General features: G+C 59.3%; 1 protein-coding gene and 3 non-coding genes across 5 annotated transcripts in view; all 4 read right to left on the bottom strand.

Annotated features, from left to right (window-relative positions):
* Nucleotides 1–587: 587 nt before the first annotated feature.
* LOC142018111 (U1 spliceosomal RNA) lies at nucleotides 588–751 on the bottom strand. Its single transcript, XR_012646710.1, has one exon. It is a non-coding gene; the product is annotated as a U1 spliceosomal RNA (small nuclear RNA).
* A 3,979-nt stretch (nucleotides 752–4,730) lies between these two features.
* Nucleotides 4,731–4,846, bottom strand: LOC142018133 (U5 spliceosomal RNA). The gene has a single exon (XR_012646731.1). It is a non-coding gene; the product is annotated as a U5 spliceosomal RNA (small nuclear RNA).
* A 724-nt stretch (nucleotides 4,847–5,570) lies between these two features.
* Nucleotides 5,571–5,734, bottom strand: LOC142018099 (U1 spliceosomal RNA). Its single transcript, XR_012646698.1, has one exon. It is a non-coding gene; the product is annotated as a U1 spliceosomal RNA (small nuclear RNA).
* A 1,260-nt stretch (nucleotides 5,735–6,994) lies between these two features.
* The window catches only part of BTBD19 (BTB domain containing 19), a 64,284-nt gene continuing 57,258 nt past the window's right edge, over nucleotides 6,995–14,020 (bottom strand). Inside the window, exons 5-9 of one of the 2 annotated variants that reach the window (XM_075002621.1) lie at nucleotides 12,415–12,483; nucleotides 10,579–10,710; nucleotides 9,887–10,012; nucleotides 8,705–8,830; nucleotides 6,995–8,345 (exon numbers count right to left, since the gene is read on the bottom strand). In XM_075002621.1, the coding sequence (XP_074858722.1) occupies nucleotides 8,708–8,830; nucleotides 9,887–10,012; nucleotides 10,579–10,710; nucleotides 12,415–12,483 (450 nt within the window). In that variant the 3' untranslated portion in view covers nucleotides 6,995–8,345; nucleotides 8,705–8,707. Of the gene's footprint in view, nucleotides 8,831–9,886; nucleotides 10,013–10,578; nucleotides 10,711–12,414; nucleotides 12,484–14,020 lie in introns of both variants that reach the window. The other variant, XM_075002620.1, reaches the window with a different exon arrangement.

Below are 14,020 nucleotides of genomic sequence, written 5' to 3'. Positions count from 1 at the left end.
CTTCCTCCCACGCAGAACGCACAAGCTCACGCTCAGCCCACTCTTTCACCCTCCCTCCCTCCCGCCGTCCGCAGCCCAAGCTCCTTCCTGCACGCTCTAGCACCTGCCCAGGGCCCGCATCCGCACCCCAGCAGCCCTGCCACCGCCGCCATGCAAGGAACCCTTTCATTTCTGGCCCCGCCCTGGAGCCTGCGGGCTCCCGCATGGTAATCTGAGGGCCCTGGGCAGCCGAGGCTCGGCGGGAGGGGCGGCGAGATTGAGAGAAACAGGGCCAACGTTTTCTCGCTTCTCAGTCGAGAGTTCTTTTTCTCCTCGAGTCAGCGAGCCTTGGGCCTTTTTCCTTCTGGCTTGCAAGCAAGCGGCACAAAGCACTCTTGGCCCCCGGAAGGCGCACAAATTTTTAACAGCTCCTTAGAGAAAACCCCCCCCCCCACCCCAAGCAACAACTTCTGCAGCACGCACGAGACCAGCGTCCCCCCACGGGCAACACAGCAGGCTGGCAGCATCGCGACAAACCGAACCCCGATGACTGAAACTTCGGCTGCCCAAACCCCCACCTTCAACACTTTTTCTTTCACAAACACCACCAGGGGAAAGCGCGCACGCAGTCCCCCACTACCACAAATTATGCAGTCGAGTTTCCCGCATTTGGGGAAATCGCAGGGGTCAGCACACCCGCAGTGCAATGGATGAGCCTCACCCTGGGAAAACCACCTTCGTGATCATGGTATCTCCCCTGCCAGGTAAGTATGAGCTCGTCCCCAACAGCGCCCACTGCCCGCCACACCGCAAACACTCTCACCTCACGGCGAACACACACTCCGCCACCATCTACACACGCCCACACCGCTCCTCACCGCTTCCCGACACCCACACCCCCCCCGCCGCGCTCCAACACCCACCCCGAGCCCCTGCGCTCGCCCCACTTAGGCCCGGCTCTGCACATCCCTCCCTCTCCCACAAGGCTCCGCGCGCACCCATATCTGCATACGGCCGCACGCCGCCCCGCCCCGCCGCGCGGCCCCGCCCCGCCCCTCTCGCCTTCTCTGCCTGCCCGCCCGCCCGGCTCTTCCAGCGCTGAAGGCGAGCGGCCGGGCCAGCGCTCGGCCGCCTGGGAGCCCGCACGGAAGGCCCCGGCCTGGGCTCCCCGAGGAGACGGACCCCCCCCTCCCGCTCACCTCCCCGCTCGCTGCACCCGCCCCCCCAGCGGGCCCCTGGGAGCGGCACAAGAGAGCGGGCCTGCGCCTGCGCCTGCGCCTGAAGGGGGCTCGTGGGGAGGGCCGCTGGCAAGGCCAGCAAAAGCCGAGCAGGCGCAAGAGCCGAGAGCTCCGCAGGCCGGGACGGGGGCCTGGGGCACAGCTGAGGGGTGCGCCCGAGGCCCCAGCTCTCGCTTAGCAGCTGCCGAAATCCAACGCGTTGGCCCCCGGCCCTGCCCCCGGCCGCGCCGGATGTCCCCGGAAGAACACACGCACCCGCCCACCCACCGTGCGCACTTCATCGTGGGACCTAATGCTAATGAGGCCCGGTGGGCGGGGGGTTTGCATCTCTCTCTCATTTGCGTACTTTGGGATGTGTCTTCAGTAGCCCAAAACTTCGAAATGGCTTTTTAAATAGCCACTTCAAAGTTTACTAATGAAGCGCGGAAATCTGTTCTTTGAAATTGACACCCCTCGGAGAGGTGCGGGTTGTCCAGACGGGGTTCCTTTTCCAGAGGACCCAGGCAACTTCGAAATTCCTTTATTTGTAACAGCAGATAGGCACGAGGGGCTTTTCAAGTTCCCCGGGCTCCTTTTCAAAAAGAGTCCCACGTGGATGAGCCTCGCCGCAGTTCTCCGTACGGCAATTTCCAAGTGTTGCCGGTGTCAGCGTTCTAAGTTGATGCTGACTATGTATTTCATTCCTTCGTAAGTCAACCCTGAAATGGCTATTTACACGACCATTTCAAAGTTCTGTGCTTTGGTTGACGTTGTCAGCCCCGAGGTTTTTTCTTACGTATTTAGCTTTCTTCATTTATATAGTTCTTTTGAAAGAGAAACACAAATGTAGATGCACCGAGTGAAAAAATTACTATGTCTCACTTCCGTAAAATCGTGAAAATCATAAAATCAAAATGTCACACAGGTAGTCATGTTACTCTGTAACTCTGACAACAACAAAAAGTCCTGTGGCACCTAGTAGACTAAGGGATATTTTGGAGCATAAGCGTTAGTTGGCAAAGATCCGCTTTCGCAGATGCATGAGTTGTGGGTGGGGGTGTGGTTTCAGAGGGGTATTTAAAGAGTGGGGTTCTTGTAAGAGGGAGGGCCACAGCTGACAAGGTCTATTCAGCAAGGTGGAAATGGCCCCGTATCAACAGTACTTATCAAAAGAGGAAAAAACAAGTCAGATCAGACAAGGGGATGTGAGCCTTTGTCAGAGTCTACTGGGGAACTATTAGCACCCAGAACAGAGAAACTGCCTTTGTAAGCCGCAAGCCACTCCAGTCTCTGTTTAATCCATGGTTAATGGAATCACATTTACAAATAAATTGCAGCTCAGAGATTCTCTCTCCATTTGATTTTTAAAATTTTTTTGTTTCAGAACTGTCACCCTTAATTCTGGCACTGAGTGTCCAGGGAAATTGACCTGTCCCCCCACACAGGCTTCTGTACATTACCGTTCCTGATGTCTGGTTTCTATCCGTTTATTCTTTCACAGAGACACTTTTCGGTTTGGGCAATGTAAATTGCAGTGGAGCATTGCTGGCACATGATAGCATTTCTTATATTAGTAGATCTGCGTGTAAAGAAGCCCTGATGGTATAATTGGTGTTAGGTTCTGTGATGATGTCACTGGTGTAGGTACGTGAGCAGAGTTGGCAGCGAGGACAATTGCAGGGGCTGGTTCCAGGCCTAGAGTCAGCGGTTTGTGATTTGTCGTGGCTGGTAAGGATTTGCTTCAGGCTGGCAGGCTGCCTGTAGGTGACGACAGGCCTGCCTCCCAAGATCTGTGAGAGTGAAAAATCATTGTTCGGGATGGGTTGCAGATCACTGATGATGCGCTGGAGAGGCCTTAGCTGGGGGCTGTATGTGATGGTCAGTGGTGTTGTCTTGTTTTCCTTAAGAGGCCTGTCTTGTAGCAGGTGTCTTCTGGGTACCCTCCTGGCTCTATCAATCCGTTTCCTAACTTTTTTGGGTGGGTACTGTAGTTTAAGAGAAGCTTGGTAAAGATCTTGTAGATATTTGTCTCTGTCTGATGGATCAGAGCAAATACGGTTGTACCTTAGTGACTGGCTGTAAACAATGGATTGTGTAGTATGCCCTGGATGGAAGCTGGAGGCGTGTCCATAAGCATAGCGATCTGTGGGTTTTTGGTATTGGGTGCTAATTATGTGACCATTGCTTATCTGTACAGTAGTGTCCAGGAAGTGAATTTCTTGCGTGGACTGGTCCAGGCTAAGGTTGATGGTGGGGTGGAAACTGTTGAAATCATGGGGGAACTCTTCAAGAGCCTCCTTCCCATGGGTCCAGATGATGAAGAGGTCATCAATGTAGTGCAGGTAGAGGAGGGGACCTAGGAGACGAGAACTGAGAAAGCGTTCTTCCAGGTCAGACATAAAAATGTTGGCCTACTGTGGGGCCATGCGGGTGCCCATCGCAATGCCACTGATTTGAAAGTATAATTTGTCCCCAAATCTGAAATATTTGTGGGTGAGGACAAAGTCACAAAGCTCCGCCACCTTTCGTGCCTCGGTCTCATCCGGAATAATGTTCCTAACAGCTTAGAGTCCATCTTTATGTGGGATATTGGTGTAAAGGGATGGTGTTTTCAGGAGGGTCACCAATGGATGGTAGTTTCCTGAGGAAATTGGTGGTATCTTGGAAAAAGATGGTGGTGCTGGTACCATAGGATCAAACTAGAGAGTCCACATATCCAGGCAATCCTGTGGTGAGAGTACCAATGCATGAAATGATGGGGCCTCCATGATTCCCAGGTGTATAGATCTTTGATAGCAAACAAAATAATCCTAGTTTGAATTCAGGGGGTGCAACTATAAAAAATCTTTCCAGATGTCTACTGTAAATATAAATTAAGAACATACACCTTCAAAACCTTTTGTTCAGGTTCATACCCCCAATAACACAATGGCTACATCTACACGTGCACACTACATTGAAATAGCTTATTTCGATGAATAGCGTCTACACGTCCTCCAGGGCTGGCAAGGTCGATGTTCAACGTCGACGTTGGGCAGCACCCTACGTCTACACGTGCACGCTACATCCGCAGGGGCTGGAGAGAGCATCTCTCAACCCCTCAGCTGATGGCCGCCATGGAGGACCAGGCTATTTCGATGTTGCGGGACGCGCAAAGACTACACCGTCCCGTCAAAGTAGGTGGCTATTCCCATCCCCTCATGGGGTTAGCAACTTCGACATCTCGCCATCTAACGTGGATTTCAACTTCAAAATAGCGCCCCACATGTGTAGCCATGACAGGCGCTATTTCAAAGTTAGTGCCGCTATCTCAAAGTAGCATGCATATGTAGACACAGCTTACACGCGTAGACGTCACAAGCGCTATTTCGAAGTTGCCGTTGCTACTTCAAAAGAGCCTGCCTGGCCAGACGCAGTTACACAGACGCAAAAACACAAACACCTTTAATTTAAACAGAGCACAAAGCCAGAAAACCTTAATCTCAGCACCATCGCAACACAAACACTGATTCTACCTTTTAACAGACATAAGGCAGCTTCACCAAAGTGAAGCCTCAAAAAATTGGGTGAAAACTCATAAATGATCCTCTCCACGGAAATCTTTAGTAAAAGGCGAAAGATTTACACGATTTGAAGAGAAACCAGAGTATACCACGAAACCCCCACACGCGCTGCCCGCCAAAGAACGACTTCCTCCGAGCTCACGGTGGCTACGCGCCCGACCTGCAAAGCCTCCCCTTCGTGCAGCCCATCGGCCGGACGCGCTCACAGCCCAGTTGCAGCGTCGGAACCTGGGGCTTCGGGAGCAAAGGCAGCCCCTGGGTCAGGGACTCGGGTCGCGCAGCGCAATGCATTGTGGGCATGCAAAATGAGCCTCCCTGGCTACGCCCCTCAGCGCCCGCGAGCCCGGGTCTCCCCGCTGCAGTCAGTATGCGCCAGGCAAAGGGTGGCGGCTGCTGGGTCCTCGCAGCCGCTCCGGGCTTCTTCTGGGGCACCTGGCACCAAGCGGGAAACACCCCCTCCCCCGACCCGCAGCGCGCTCGCTGGCCCCTGCGCAAACGTCCTTCGAGCTGCACCTCTCCCCCCACCCTAAATGGCGACCGAGTGATTTGACTGTGACTCGGCAGCCCCTAAGCCTGACGGCATTAGCCAGCCTGGGTCCCAGAGAGAAGAAAAAAAAAGCTGCCGGCGGACAGATTTTGCCCAGCCCGCTAGGATAAACGACGGTAGGCGGACGCCTGGAGCTACACCACAACAGCACACGGAAAGGTTGATACAAGGCTTCTTTTACCTCAGCACAACCTAATCCTCCCACAAGCGGAAAACACAACAGACTCCTCGGGATTTTTCTGCTCTTTCTTTTCTTGCTAGTGTCAGGGGAAAGCGCGAACGCAGTCCCCCACTACCACAAATTATGCAGTCGAGTTTCCCGCATTTGGGGAAATCGCAGGGGTCAGCACACCCGCAGTGCAATGGATGAGCCTCACCCTGGGAAAACCACCTTCGTGATCATGGTATCTCCCCTGCCAGGTAAGTATGAGCTCGTCCCCAACAGCGCCCACTGCCCACCACACCGCAAACACTCTCACCTCACGGGGAACAACGACTCCCCCAATACGCACGCACCCGCACCCGCACCCGCCGCTTCCCGACACCCACACCTGCCCCGCCGCGCTCGGAGACCCATCCCGAGGCCCTGGGCTCCACGCACTACGGCCCTCATCCGCAGATCGCTCCCTCTCCCACAAGGCTCCGCTCGCACGGAGATCTGCATACGGCCGCACGCCGCCCCGCCCCGCCCCGCCCCTCGAGCTCGCTCCGCCGCCGCCCGCCCGCCCGTCCCGCTCTTCCCGCGCTGAAGGCGAGCCGCACGGAAGGGCCCGGCCTGGGCTCCCGGAAGAGAGCAGGGCTGCGCTTGAAGGGGGCGCATGCGGAGGGCCGCTGGCAAGGCAGGCGGAAGAGCCGAGAGCTCCGCCGGCCGGGCCGGGGGCCGGGCCACAGCTGAGAGGTGCGCCCAGGGCCCCAGCTCCCGCTGAGCAGCTGCCGAAAGCCAAGGCAGCGCCCCCCGGGTGAGGTCCCAGGCGTCCGCTCAGCTGGGAATGGGGCTGCTCCTTTGGCACGGGGAGAACCCGTTTGCATTCGCTGAGCTTGGGGTTCCTAAGCGCTCCTCTCTGCAAGGGGGGGACTGGTTGGTGGCGCTACAGAAGAACTGGAACATCCGAAGGGCTTGCGAGCACGGGCTCCCTCCCGCTCAGCAAGGCAGGCTTCCTGGCGGCTCAGTGTGGCGGGGATGCCCCCCCCTCCCTCCGCGGCTCCTCGAGCTGCACCAGGCCCTGGCCGGGGTTGCTGCAGCTACAGACTGGCCTGTGCCAGAGGGACGGCTGAGGGCAGGGGCTGCTACATGTCTAGGGCATAGAGTGCAGGGGCGCGCGGGACAGACGGACGAGGGCAGGAGGATCATGCGTGGTACCTGCTGCTGGTCCCCACCCAGCTCTCCCCGTGCTCCTTGCTGGCAGGCTTGGTGGACTGGCTTCTCCACTCCTGTCCCTCTGTGCTCTCTGGCTGGGCTCAGTCTGGCATTGATGGGGAAACTGAGGCAGAGAGCGAGCGCACAACTTCCCAGTGGTCCCAATAAATGGACATAACCAATGAGAAATAGACATAGATCAGACCTCAGGCACGGTAACGTACAGAAGCCTGTGGGAGAGCGCGTTAGCCTCCCTGGACACTCAGCAAAGGATTTAAAAGTACCAGTCCGAAAACAAAGCCATTTCAAGAATCAACTGGAGAGAGAAAAATCTCTGAGCTGCAATTTATTTGCAAATTTGACTCCATCGGCCAAGGATTCTAAACAGACACTGGGAGTGGCTGGCCCCTCACAAAAGCAGCTTCTCTGCCCTGGCGCTTAGGAGCTCCCCGTCAGCGTCTGACAACGGGCTTCTGACAATCCCCCGGTCTGATCTGCCTTGGTTCTTTCCTCTTTGGACATGTACCGCTGATCACGGGCCATTTCCGCCTGGCTGGACAGACCTGGTCAGCTCTGGCCCTACCTTTCACTGGGACCCCACTCTTTAGATACCCCTCTGAGCCCCCCCCCCCGCCCGCCTCCCCCCCACACATCTGATGAAGCGGCTCTTTGCCCACCAAAGCTTCGGCTCCGAAACATCTGTTAGTCTACAAGGCGCCACAGGACTTCTTGCTGGGCTCGAAGACGCAGCCTAACACGGCGACCTCGCTGATACAGTGCTCCCAAGCAAGCCTGTGCCAGAGCTGGGACACCAACGTCAGAGTCCAGGCCCCAGAGCTGGAGCTTCCAAGGTGTGTTTGTGTGGGGGGGTCAGCTGGCCCTTGCACTCCAGCTGCTGTCACACCTCACACTCTCATTCAGCAGCTAAACCAGAAGGTTTATTTCTCCACAGGGCCACGGCCTAGAACAGACTCCTCAGTGCAGCACACCAGCCCTCTCCGCGGTGCATCTCCAAATGCTTCTCTAGTCTCACCTTCTCTCTCAGCCCAGTGCTGAGATCCCCCTCTCCGCCCCTCATCCCCCGGCTCCCCCATGCTCCTTGCATGTGGTGACTCGGTCATGAGGCCCACAGAGATTTTCCGTCCTGCGCTGCGCCAAATGGCCTCTCTGGCTGGGGTGCATCCCTGCCCAGTGCACTCTGACCCGCCAGGGGTGTGCTGGGGTCCCAGACACGAACCCAGCCCTCCTGTGGGCGCTGAACTTATATCCAGGATCAATACCCAGAGGAAGGTGGGGCCTGATGCTGGCCTGGATACAAGGGGCTGGAAAGCAGTTGGAGGCTCAAGCTGGGGCCCCCTTGGGCACAGAGGGGTTCCTGGTCAGCAAGCATCGCGGGAGCCAGGGCTTGGCTTGTCCTTGGGGCCGGTTTCTCTGTCTAGTCTGTTGGGTCAGCTAGCTCCTGTTGCAGCCGAGGTGTACATCAGAGCAGTCCCTGGGCTGCTCTAGCTGGCCTGGGGCTGTTGGAGGTGCTAACCTGATCTTCCTTAGCACCACTGAAGACTGGGTTTAGAGCGTGGCTCTGGTGTCACCTCCTCTCTCAGCCTCCCATCTGAGCCTCAGGGAAATCCAGGCCTATTCCACGCCATGGGGCTGTCAGCGCAGACAGGTCTCAGCTGATCTGGCTGTGACCACATAGGAAGTAATGAGTGTGAGCCTCTTCCTGGCTCTGCCCTGCCACCCCCAGCCCTGCCAGTGTCACTCCATGCAGCTGGGCAGCCTGTCTGGCCTGCACAGCAAACCCAGTGCCCAGCTATTACTGCCTCACAGACACGGGTGGTGCAGGCTGGGCCTGGCTGCTGTTGGGCACCGTCTCAACCCAGCCCCCTGTGGCTGTCCTGGGGCTGGGAGGGAACAGCCCTGTCCCCAGTTCTGGCATAATTGGGGTGCAAAGTCAGTGGCGGCCTGGGATCTGTACTTTGCCCTGTCACGTCTCCGCCAGAGCAAGGAACAGCTGCTCTCTAGCCCCAAGCGCTGCCTGCACCTTTCACTCGAGGTAGCTGTGGTGCTCCCGGGGCTGGGTGCCCCTGCGACGCTGGCACAGACGGGCTGGTGCCCCACTCCCCTTCCTCAGTGCGTGGCACTTCCAGGCCTCGGCGATGAACTCAACCTGCAGGGGAGATGCCATGCTGCTGTGCCAGCCAGTCCCAGCCATGCTAGGGCACTGGGCATGCAGCTCACAGCTAAGCACAGCCAGGCACGGGCTGGCACCAGGGCCGTGGGGCAGGACAGGGCTGTGAGAGCCCCTGAGATATGTCGGGGACAGGGAGAGCAACAGAGTCGGTGCCTGGCACAGGGGGTTGGCATCTGGGTCAGGGCCACAAACACTCCAGCTTCTTCTTGGCAGCAGCTGCCTGACTCCAGTCCCTCGTCCTCACTTGCCAGCCTCTCCCATTCTGGGGTGCTGTCAGGGCCTGCACCAGGCAGGGGTGCCCAAAGGCCTGGAACATGCCCAAAGGGACTCAGCCCTCTCTCTGAAATGCCTCCAGCCAGGCAGGCCTTCCCAAGGGTCTGATCTCAGCCAGGGCACGTGGACACAGACACGCCCCGACACAACCAGACAAACACAGCCAGGCAGGCAGAGGCACAGACACACACACAGCCAGAGGATGTGGAGAGACACATGGACACAAACAGATGGACAAACACACAGCTGAGGCAGGTGGACAGTCAGACACAGACGCAGCCAGGCGAGAATAGACAGACACGTAGACACAGACAGACGGATAGACACGGCCAGGAGGTGTACATAGACAGCCACACACAGAGCTGGTGTGCATGAACAGACAGAGAGAGCCTGGGGTGCATGGACAGACAGATGTATGCAGACAGCCTGGGACTCATGGACAGACAGACACAGACACAGCTGGGAACACAAGGGGCAGAAACATGGACACACATACACAGCTGGAGGGTGTGGAAAAACAGACAGGTGGAGACCCAGCCAGGGCACCTGGACAGACACACAGACACAGACAGACGGCCAGAGACGCAGCTGGTGGCACACAGACAGAGCCAGAGCCATGACACACAAATGGAGACGCAGCCAGGGCGTGCAGACAGACAAATGGACAGAGCGAGAGCTGGGGTGCACAGTTGGACAGACGGACACAGACGCAGACACAGCCAGGGCGCCTGGACAGACAGACGGCTGGCAGCTGCTCACCGGGATGAGCAGGTCCCGCTGGTTGAGGCTCTCCAGGGCCGCCAGCTCGCAGGGCGCCAGCAGGGGCAGGCGGAGCTCACGCACAGGTTCTGCTGCCACCTCGGCTACTGGCAGCTCCAGCACAGCCTGGGACAGGAGCATGGGGTCAGCGCTGGCTCCCAGGGTGTGGGAGGTGGGGGAGGATCTGGGGAGCCAGTGCGGGGATGTGATCTGGGCCCTTTGCTCTGGGGCAGCAGGCCCCCTGCGCTATGGGAGCCAGTGGCAGACAGGCCGGGGTCTGGCCAAGTTCCCAGGGGCCCAGGTCACCAGCCAGCACCTTCTGCCCTCCTGTGCACCCAGGCCCGCACAGGCACCGGGCCCCCACATTCCCAAAGGGCTGGGCTGGAGCCCCAGCATCGCGCCATGGGGACAGAGGGAGGCACGGTGGGGTGGGAAGGAACTGGCATCACTCAGCTCATGCCCAAGCGACTGGGGGCCGAGCACTGAGGCCCTACGGGGGACACCCACAGGCTCGGCACTCTGCTCCTTCGAGGGGTAGAGGGATCTGGCAGCCAGGATGCCTGGGTTCTCTTCAGCCGGGAGCGGGGTCTATGGATGAGTGCTGGGGAGGGGGTCCATTCCCAGCTCTGCTGCACACTTGCTGGCTCCACCTTGGGCACAACCTGCACCATGCCGGGGCCACCGGTGCTCACCGAGCTGACGTGGGCCCATTCCTGCACGGCCCGGATCAGGTCTAGTTCGTCGATGGCCAGCCGGTCACTGCGCAGCACAGCCACCAGCGCCACCGCTGACAGCTCGTGGAAACTCTGCGTCCGCACCACCTCCTGCAGTGCCACACGAGGCCAGGTCACCCCGGCAGTGGGGCCGGCGAGGAGCCCTTCTCCAGCTTCCCTGGCTTGTACCTTGCAGCTCGCTCCTCGCCACCCCCGGCCAGTCCTACCACCCCTCTGCGATGCCCTGTCCCACTAGCCCTCTGCCACGTCCCCATCCTACTATCTCTTCTTCCACGCCCCATCCCACTACCTGCTGGCACCTCCATGTCCTACCACCTCCTCTGCCACGCTCCCGTCCTACCAACCCTCTGCCATGTCCCCATCCTACCATCCCTGTGCCACGCTCCAAACCTACCACCTCTCTGCCATGCTCCCATCCTACCATCCCATCCACGTCCCCATCCTACCTCTGCCACACTCCCATCCTACCACCCCTCTGCCATGCTCCAAACCTACCTCCCCTCTGCCATGCTCCCATCCTACCACCCCTCTGCCATGCTCCCATCCTACCACCCCTCTGCCATGCTCCAAACCTACCTCCCCTCTGCCATGCTCCCATCCTACCATCCTGTCCACGTCCCCATCCTACCACCCCTCTGCCATGCCCCATCCTACCATCCCTCTGCCACGCTCCCGTCCTACCACCCCTCTGCCACGTCCCCATCCTACCACCCCTCTGCCATGCCCCATCCTACCATCCCTCTGCCACGCTCCCGTCCTACCACCCCTCTGCCATGCCCCATCCTACCATCCCTGTGCCACGCTCCCATCCCATCCATGTCCCCATCCTACCTCTGCCACACTCCCATCCTACCACCCCTCTGCCATGCTCCCATCCCATCCATGTCCCCATCCTACCTCTGCCACACTCCCATCCTACCTCCCCTCTGCCACGCTCCCATCCTACCACCCCTCTGCCATGCTCCCATCCTACCATCCTGTCCACGTCCCCATCCTATCATCCCTCTGCCACGTCCCCATCCTACCATCCCTCTGCCACGCTCCCGTCCTACCACCCCTCTGCCATGCTCCCGTCCTACCACCCCTCTGCCATGTCCCCATCCTACCATCCCTGTGCCACGCTCCAAACCTACCACCTCTCTGCCATGCTCCCATCCCATCCATGTCCCCATCCTACCTCTGCCACACTCCCATCCTACCATCCCTGTGCCACGCTCCAAACCTACCACCTCTCTGCCATGCTCCCATCCCATCCACGTCCCCATCCTACCTCTGCCACACTCCCATCCTACCACCTCTCTGCCACACTCCCATCCTACCACCCCTCTGCCATGCTCCAAACCTACCACCCCTCTGCCATGCTCCCATCCTACCATCCTGTCCACGTCCCCATCCTACCACCCCTCTGCCATGCTCCCATCCCATCCATGTCCCCATCCTACCTCTGCCACACTCCCATCCTACCACCCCTCTGCCATGCTCCAAACCTACCTCCCCTCTGCCATGCTCCCATCCTACCATCCTGTCCACGTCCCCATCCTACCATCCCTCTGCCACGTCCCCATCCTACCACCCCTCTGCCACGCTCCCGTCCTACCACCCCTCTGCCACGTCCCCATCCTACCACTCCTGTGTCCCCTGTGCTCAGCATTGGGCCATACAGTCACACACACTGTCAGCCCCAGGCGGAGCCACCCTGCGAAGCCCAGCTGATGAGCTGGGACACGCCCACTCAAGTAACGTGCCCCTGGTGCTGCGGCCCTGAGCCCATCTCTGGTACCCGTGGGCACAGACCTGGGTATTCTCTTCCACGAAGGCCAGGCAGTGCTCCTGCAGATCCCACTGCCTGTAGGTCACGGCTGCCTATGGGGAGAGCACAGGCAGATGGAGTCAGCTAGAGACAAGGGCGTGGGCAGAGCAGGGGCTGTGGGTTGGGTGTGGGGGGCAGAGGAGGGAGGGGGGGATGTGTCACCTGCCTACACTCTCTCCCAGTCTCATGAGCTCTAGGGTTCACCCCCCCATCCCCAGCCACTGCAGCCCAGCGCTCGGCCCCGCTGGGGCGCTACTACCTTGGAAGCCTTCGCTGGGAGTGAAACGTGGCCGTGAGCTGGGGTCTGCGGGGACATGGGCTCAGGGGGGTCACCCCAGGGCTGCCCAGCAAGGAAGCTGCCCCCCAGGGAGCCGGCAGGTCTGGGCAGCACAATGGCAGTGATGGCTTTGCAGGGACCCTCCCCACAAAGAGCGCCTCGGTCACTGCAGCCCTTGGCACACGCACGCACACGCACGCACACGCACAGAGCCACACAGTGATGCAACACCCACAGAGACACACAGCCATGCAGCACTGCAATGCACATATGGCATGCACACAGACACAAACAGACATGCCTACACAACAGTACAATTCACACAGACACACACACACACACACAGCCACAGATCCACAGCAGTATAATACACACATGGCATACACACAGCCACACATAAACACAGCCACGCAGCAGTACAATACACACACACACACATACACGCAGCAGTACAATACACACACACAGCCACACAGCAGTACAAATCACTCACAGACACACACAGCCATGCACCAATTCCTTGTGCACATACATGTGCAACCAGGGTGTGCACAGGCCCTGCTTCGGACGGGCTCAGGCCCATTCTCCAGCCTCAGCAGGGCCTGGGCGCCGGGGGGGCCAAGCGATGGGCGGGAGCCTTGTGCTGGGGCCAGACGCTGGGTTGCTGCAAAGGTCAATGCCAAGGGACCTAGAGATGGTGGGAGGAGCCAGCAGGGGGCGCCCCAGGCTGGGCTGACGCACGGAGCTGCACCTCCAGACAGTGCTAGGCAGATCAAGGGTTCACAACCTCTCTGCCTGACACCCCTTCCCCAGAGCTGTACCACCTCCCTGGCCTGGTCCGGCTCGGCTCAGCCTGGCTGTGCCCCTGCCGTCCAAGGCTGCCACTGGGGGCAGCGGGCAGGCCATGGCCAGGCTCGGGCCCAGGGCCCCACAAAGCTACGCTGCCCATGCTGCCCGGGGGCTGGGGCTTTGGTTTTTTGCCGTGGTAGCCACCCCTACCCCTGCTCTCGGCCCCTCAGGGCCCTGGTGTGGGCACACCCTGCCCCTGCCCAGCGATTGGCTCCCTTCCCAGAGAGCGCGTCCTCAGGCTGACTCTGCCCTTTCAGCCCCCAGGGCAGCATGGGGCCGGGCTGGGGCAATAAGCCAGCCAGGACTATGACTGCCTGGGTGTCTGCCCAAGGCCCCATAGCCTCACCTCCCCGGGGCTGGCGAGGCTGTCAGCTCTCTGCTCCCTGGCTGCGGACGTCACCCCCATTTCCCTGACCTGTTGTCAGCCACTCGTGACACCTTCCCTTGGGGGCGGTGGGGGAGGC

This window comes from Carettochelys insculpta, chromosome 9, assembly GCF_033958435.1.
Source record: "Carettochelys insculpta isolate YL-2023 chromosome 9, ASM3395843v1, whole genome shotgun sequence".
In the NCBI taxonomy this organism is placed as follows: Eukaryota; Metazoa; Chordata; order Testudines; family Carettochelyidae; genus Carettochelys; species Carettochelys insculpta.
Note: the sequence above shows the minus strand (reverse complement) of the source record. Positions and strands in the feature narration are given on the sequence as shown.